Genomic DNA, 8,063 nt, shown 5'->3' on the forward strand with positions numbered 1-8,063 from the left:
GAGAGTGAGTCTATCATTTGCAGCATCTTTATCCTTTATTGCCTTTTCTTGCAAAGCAATAACCTTGTCCCTCAGCTCTGCATTTTCCCTTTCCAGGGCTTGAACCACAGAAGTACCAGGTCCCTCTGTCTGTGCAGTGAGCAGCTCAGCTTTGAGTATAGCAATTTCAGCATCTTTACCACTCAATCGCATAGTTAATTCTTCAACTTCATGCTTGAGTTGGTCCTGGTCTTCTATGAGTTGAGCCATTTTGCTCTTGGAATTTCCTTTCCCTTAAATACACTCACATTCAACCAGAGTATTTTTTGAAAAAGCTTGTTTCACTGTACAAACCTTGGCCAACGCTCAGAGGAACTTTAAAGTGTTTGAATACTTCAGTAAGAAAGTATCCATATCCCATTCCATGTATTCCTTTCCTCTCAATGACCGTCTTGTACATGTGTTCAAGCATGAGCCTTGGGAGATTTAGAGGTTCAAATTTGCACAACAACTCCATCACAAACAAATCAGTAGAAGTAGCTGAAGTCCTCTTTTCAGTTCGAGGAAGTAGAGTTTTGTTTACAAATTCAAACACCAACTGATACTCACTTTTCATCACCTTCTTAAAAACCCCTGCACTCTTTGTTGTGGGAAGCTTCGAAACCAATGCCACAAAATCAGCCGAACATGTTTTCCCAATCACAGACCTGGTACCTTCTCGAGGTACCCTAAGAATTTTTCCCAACAGAAACTCATCCAGATGCACTGCAATATCATTCACTCTGGTAAGGACACTCCCATCTTCCTTAAATTGAATGTTGTAGTAAAATTCACGCACTTCCTCTTCATGAAGAATAGGAGATTTTCTGTTGAAGAGATGCATCCATGACTGAATCTCCACCATGTCATGAAGACAATCCATTCCGGGAAGGTTGATTATTCCCATGTCAAAAACTCTCCCAGCCAGCACAGACTGCTTTCTCAAGTTGTCAACAATTTCTTGTTTGTTGACCTCCTCTTCAACTTTTCTGTGGGTACCAAGTCCCTGTGATCTTTTCCGTTTTCCTTTAGAACTCTCCTTCGTGGATTTTGCTTTTTCAACCCTTTTCGGATCTCTGGAGTTTGTTTTTCCTGACCTTTTCTTCTTGTGCTTCTTTTCTGTCTCTTCAGCAGACACCTCTATGACACCAGATTCAGGCATTTTGAAGTTTGACACTTTGAATGTTCTGGCACTCCTGATTTCTGTCGTAGACCTTGCACTAGCCTTCAAAGCATCAGCCAGCAACTTCCTAGCATCAGATCTAGTAGTTGGTCTCCTTCTAGGCACCTCTTTCACTACCTTTTCTTTTCCCTTTCTTGATACACTAGCATCCCTCCTTTCAACCTTCCATTGGATAGATTCATCACCACTTTCAGAATCAAAGGAGTTAGAAGATGAATACCTCCCAAAATCTGGAGTTTTGTCAAAAATGGGTTGAGTGATCTCTTCACCTTGAAAAAGTTCATTTTGTTCTACCCTGGCTTCTTCTCTCATCACTACAAGACTGTCAATTACCAGCTCTTCACTTGCAGCCAGAATGTTTGACTCAGAAGATTTGTTTCTTGGAAAATCTCCTTCAAATAAAGCGTCTGGCAGCATTTCATGATAAGGACCAGGTCCAGTACGGACACTAGAGCTTTTCAGATCTATGGAGTGAAATGGGTTTTCAGGAATATCTTGATGAGAACTTGAAGGAACATTAGACCTAGACTCTACTGCTGAACGAGAATAAAAAGCAATAGGTTCAATCTCACTAAGAGCAGTGAGCATTTGCTAGAGGTTGAAGAAGGATCAGACATTTTGACCAGAAGAACAGAAAAATAGCAGATTTTCGAAGATAAAGAAAAAGGGGATAAAACCAAATTTCGTCTTTTCTCTTCTTTCTTTTTATTTTAGAGTGAAGGAATGTTGAGAGACAGATTAAGAATTAAACGGAAAGAAGGAGGGTTTAAAAGGATTTGAAACGGTGCCAGGTCCCTTGATTTGACGTGTCGCTTGAAGAATAAGCGATGGGACTAACGGTCAGAATGACCGATGACTGACACGTGGCTTTATCAACGGTCATACTTTTTCCAGTTTAAAATTAATGTAAAAATGCTAACCTTGACCGAGACCAGGTCCCATAACATAGCTTTATCATCATTCCTCAACTGTTCTAGCCATGTCTTTGCTTAGCTAGTCCTTCCTGAATGTATACCTACAATAGGTACCAAAATGATCTAATCCAGATAATAAATTATTAACACAAAGGATACCTGCACTACAAGTTTAGCCAAACTTTGGGAATCAGTTAGAGGTCATCATGCCCAACTTCAACCTATTACTTTCAAATTGATCTTTTGCTGAGAGCCTTGGTGAAGATGTCTGCAATTTGTTCCTCTGTTGGACAATATGTAAGCACAATATTCCCTTTTTCAACATTGTCTCTCAAAAAATGATGTCTAACATCAATGTGTTTGGTAATCTTGTGTTGAACTTGATTCTTTCCCATACTAACTGCACTAGTATTGTCACACATAAGAGGAATAGCTTTGATGATTACACGAAAATCCTCTAAATGTTGCTTGATCCATAAAAATTGTGAACAACATGCAGCAGCTGCTACATATTCAGCTTCAGCTGTTGAAAGAGCTACAGAATTCTGTTTCTTAGTTCCCCAAGAAATGAGTGAAGATCCAAGGAAATGAGATATTCCAGAAGTACTCTTCCTGTCAACTTGATAACCAGCAAAATCAGCATCTGCAAAACCAACAAGATTAAAAGTGTCACCTGCTGGATAGAAGAGGACCAAGTCCCCTGTCTTCTTCAAGTATCTTAGAATACGTTGTGCAGCCTTCAGATGTGAATCACGAGGACATGCTTGGAATCTAGCACACATTCCAACACTGTATACAATATCAAGTCTGCTAGCAGTCAAATACAACAAGGACCCAATGATTCCCCTATACATGGTTTGATTCACAAGAGAATCAGATTCATCTGCTATAATATTGGAGTTGTTCCCATAGGAGTATCAATAGGTTTTGAATCAAGCATATTGAATTTCTTCAACAGCTCCTTAATGTACTTCTCCTGACTGATTGAGATTTCATTTGGTGATTGCTTGATTTGTAGACCAAGGAAGAAAGTCAATTCACCCATCATGCTCATCTCAAATTCCTTTCCCATTAATGATGAAAATTCTTCACACAGATGTTCTGATGTGGCTCCAAAAATTATGTCATCCAAATATACCTGAATAATAAGCAATTCTTGTTCTCTTTTTAATAAGAACAAGGTATTGTCTATTTTTCCTCTTTTGAACCCATGCTCTAGGAGCTTGTTTCAAACCATACAGAGCCTTATTCAATCTGAACACATGATCTGGTAGCTCAACATCTTCAAACTTAGGAGGTTGTTTAACAAACACCTCCTCTTTCAGGTCTCCATTTAGAAACGCACTTTTGACATCCATTTGATACAGCTTGAATCCCATGAATGCTGCAAAAACTACTAGAATTCTGATGGCCTCCATCCTTGCAACAGGTTCAGAAGTTTCATCATAATCTATTCCTTCTTCCTGATTGTATCCTTGAACAACTAATGTGGATTTGTTTCTAGTAATCACGCCATTTTCATCAAGCTTGATTCTGAAAACTCATCTGGTTCCTATCACTGTTCTGCCAACAGGTCGAGGAACCAGGTACCACACCTTACTTCTTTCAAACTGATGAAGTTCTTCTTGCATTGAATTGATCCAGTCTGCATCACCTAATGCCTCTTCACATTCTTAGGCTCAATAGATGATATGAATGCTGAGAATGCAACTAGATTCCTTGTTTTTGATCTAGTGTGAATTCGAGAAATTCAAAGTAGAAATAACATTATCAAGAGGATGTGATGAACTATGTTTCCATCCTGGTCTCAAGGTAGACTGGTTAAGTTGATCAGCATGTTCTTCTTCTTCAAGAAGCTCATCATTTTCTGGAGAGTTTGAGGTATTCTGACTGGAATTCAGAGTAGTACCAGGTCCCTCATCACACTTTTCAACTTCATCAGTCTTTTCAGATAGACTATGATTATCATTATCATTGTCATTCCTCAACTGATCATTTGCACTAGCTTCAACTCCTTCAATTTTCTCTGTGAATTGAACATCTTAATCAACTCACCTTAATCATTTGATGCATCACTTTTCAAATTTCCATCTTCATCAAACACAACATGAATGCTTTCTTCAATACATTGAGTTCTTTTGTTGAAAATTTTGTATGTTTTACTTGATGAAGAGTATCCAACAAACACTCCTTCATTACTTCTAGGATCAAATTTTCCCAGATCATCTTTTCCAGTGTTCAGCACAAAACATTTGCAACCAAAAGCCCTAAGATAACTCAACATAGGTTTTCTGTTGTTGAGCAACTCATAGGGAGTCTTATTCAATAAATACCTTATCAGACACCTGTTAGTAACATGACATGCAGTCTTGACAGCTTCAGCCCAGAAACTTTGAGGAAGATTTGACTCAATAATCATGGTCCTGACAATGTTCACCAAGGTTCTATTTTTTCTTTCCACTACTCCATTTTGTTGAGGAGTTCTTGGAGCAGAAAAGTTATGACTAATACCATTCTCCATGCAAAATTGATCAAGTTTTGAGTTTTCAAACTCAGTTCCATAATCAGATCTAATTCCAACAATCACTTGATTCAATTTTATTTGAATCATTTTGAAGAACACTACCAATTCTTCAGGTGTTTCTGCTTTTGATCTTAGGAATCTTGTCCATGTGTACCTTGAGTAATCATCAACTATCACCAGAATGTATTTCTTACCATTTCTGCTTTGAACCTTCAAAGGTCCACATAAGTCCATATGTAACAGCACCAGTAATCTTGATGATGTTACTTGCTTCTTTGACTTGAAGGATGATCTGATTTGTTTTCCTTTGACACACGCTTCACATATTTTGTTTTCACAAAACTTTAGCTTTGGCAAACCTAGGACCAGGTCCTTAGAAATTAGTTTATTCAATAAAGATGAGCTCACATGCCCTAGTCTTCGATGCCAAAGATCAGCATTTTCATTTTGAGCACTAAGACATGTCAGATCATCTCCATGAGACGTTTCCAAGTTAGCCACATACATGTTTTTACTTCTAAAGGCAGTAGAATCATTTTCTTTGTGGTTAGATTAACCACAATGCACTTCTCAGAAGTAAACTTAACTTCATTTCCCTTGTCACAAATTTGAGATACACTCAAAAGACTGTACTTCAATCCACCGACATGATACACATTATAAATTGATTCTCTAAGAGATTTTCCAACTTTACCAACTCCCAAAATGTACCCCTTCTTTCCATCACCAAAAGAGACACCTCCTCCTTGAAGTGTCTTGAGTGAGAGGAAATTTTTGATGTCACCAGTCATATGTTTAGAGCATCCGCTGTCCATATACCAACATTGACTGCTGCTCCTGTCACTCACCTGCAACAAGAATCACTTGTTAGGCTTGGGAACCCATTTCAATTTGAGTTTCCAGAAGGTAGACAAGGGAGTGATCATATTGTTTCTAGTCCAATGGGGTAGTTTTTGAATCTTTTTGACAAAAGATTTTGGAGCAGAATCAGATCCTTTCTTTGAAAACCTTTTAGTTGAAAATTGTTTTGGGGGACCAGGTCTCTCTTTTGATACTCTTTGCTTCTTTGTATAATTAAAGAGTCTTTCATGAGACTTTCTCCAGCCAGTACACTCTTCTTTTAAATGGCCATTTTTACCACAGTGAAGACAAAGCAAATTGTCAGACACAAAAACATACTTGCTGTGAGGATTAAAGGGAGGAGTAATATTCAAACTTCCTGGACCCTTCTTATTGAAATTGCTCTGATTTGTTACACTTGAAAGCAACTTAGAAGATTTTGTCCACTTAAGAGATTTTTCAAGTTCTTCCTTAAGTTTGACAATATCCTTTTCTAAGTTGTTGCTCTTCTCCAAAGCCAACCCAAGATTTGTCTCAGAGGTTTTCAGTTTTTCTTCAATTTCAACTTGTAACCCATTTGACCTTCCATTTAGCTTTTCAGCTTCTTCATTTTTCTGAGACAACTGTTTTTTAAGTTCAGTCTTGTCAGATTCTAGAGAAGTCATTTTATCTTCCATTTTCAACATTTTCTCTTCCATTTTATCTTTTTTTCAGTTAAACTGTCAAGCTCAGCATTCATAATGTCTCTTTCAGAGGTTAACTCAATTACTGAATCAATCATAACATTTGCTAAAGTTCTCAATTTTTTAAGAGAATAAGTATTCAAATCATGTTTCATATCAAGAAGAGTTACCTTGTCCTCCTCTTTTTCATTTTCTGAATGAGCCATGAAAGCAAACATCTCATTGAATATGGTTTCCTCTTCATGAACCACCACCATTGACACATCATTTGGTTCATCAGGATCTTCTGAGTCACTTGAAGAGTCTCCCCATGCAGCAAGAGCCTTTTGACCACATAATCAGCAGCAACTTTCCGATCATTTTTACTGAGTACCAGGTCTGTTCTCTTCTCTTTATCACCTCTTGATTTTTGATATTCTTTATTTTTAGTCTTGAGTAAAGGACACTCTCTTATAAAGTGCCCAGCTTTCCCACACTTATAACATGTATCATTTTGAGTGGCAGTTCGAGGACCATTTGCTCCCCTTTTAAAACCTTTGTTCTTTCTCACAATTTTTTGAAATCTATTGAAGAGATAAGCCATATCATCATCACTGGAGTTTTCTTCAGATTTGTATTTCAGCATCAAGGACTTATCCTTTTTGACTTCCTTCTTTGACTGATAGTGATTTCGATTCATCGCATGAGTCTTCAGATTTCCAATGAGAGCATCCTTTGTCAACACTTTCAGATCTTTTGCTTCAGTAATAACATCAACCTTGATTTCCCAAGACTTTGGAAGGATTCGAAACACTTTCCTAACTTGCTTGCTCATACTGATAGGTTCTCCAAGGCTTCTCAACTCATTTGTAATGGAGGACAATTTAGTGAACATCTCATGAATGGTTTCACCTTCTTTCATCTTAAAATTTTCATACAAAGAAGTGAGCATATCAATCTTTGACTCTTTTACTTGTTCAGTTCCCTCATGAGCTGTTTTTAAGTAATCCTAGATTTCTTTTGCAGACTCACAGCTGAGACACGATTGAACTCATCTGGCCCTATACCACAGACAAGAAGAGTCTTTGCCTTGTAGCCTTTTTCGATCTTCTTCCTATCAGCTTCATCATATTTTTGTCTAGGCTTTGGAACAAGCCTAATTTTTTCTCCATCTTTTTCTTCAATCATTGGAATAAATGGTCCATCTAAGACAATGTCCCATAGCTCACTGTCTTCAGCCATGAGAAAATCATGCATTCTGACTTTCTACCAACTGTAGAAGTGCCCATTGAAACGAGGAGGTCTGGTTGAAGATTGACCCTCTTCTAGATTAAGTGGAGCAGCCATCCTAGAACAGATGTCACTTTCTTGGTGTGAACCAGATAGAAAGTGCCTGCTCTGATACCACTTGTTAGAATATATGCGTCCACTTATCAGTCAATGGACCAGGTCCCTTGACACACAAACAAGTATGAACAAAAAGTAAATGCAGTTTAACAACACAACAATTTTACGTGGAAACCTCCTTGCTTAAGGGAGTAAAACTACGACCTGTCTCATAGGATTTTCACAACTGTTTCACTAATCTTTGCAAGCAAAAGTAAAACCAGTTACACAAATGTGAGAAAAAAATTTTAATCTCACGTTCAAGCAATGACTCTATTGCTTGATAAGCCTAAGTAGAAGTTATTCTACCCACTAAGCTATCCCTTCTAGACAACTTAGAATTTCAACACCACCACACTGATTCATTTATAGATTTAGGAATAGTTTACAATGTAAGACCAAAAGAATATATTCTCAAGCAACTACACAATATGCTCCTGAGTTTTCAGTTGTTGTTGAATAATTCTTCACGTTGATTTTCTATATCCTTTGCAAGTGTCTTGAGAGTACTTTTTCAAGTTGCAAAAACTGAGGAA

At 37.7% G+C, this 8,063-nt stretch overlaps 1 protein-coding gene across 1 annotated transcript; it reads right to left on the reverse strand.

The window, feature by feature from the left end:
- Positions 1 to 6,158: 6,158 nt before the first annotated feature.
- LOC107016750 lies at positions 6,159 to 7,398 on the reverse strand. Its single transcript, XM_015217124.1, has 3 exons — positions 7,174 to 7,398; positions 6,536 to 7,063; positions 6,159 to 6,485 (listed from the first exon to the last, which is right to left on the reverse strand). Exons 1-3 carry the CDS (start codon positions 7,396 to 7,398, stop codon positions 6,159 to 6,161), a joined length of 1,080 nt encoding a protein of 359 aa, XP_015072610.1.
- Positions 7,399 to 8,063: the final 665 nt, after the last annotated feature.

Source organism: Solanum pennellii, chromosome 4, assembly GCF_001406875.1.
Source record: "Solanum pennellii chromosome 4, SPENNV200".
Lineage (NCBI taxonomy): Eukaryota > Viridiplantae > Streptophyta > Magnoliopsida > Solanales > Solanaceae > Solanum > Solanum pennellii.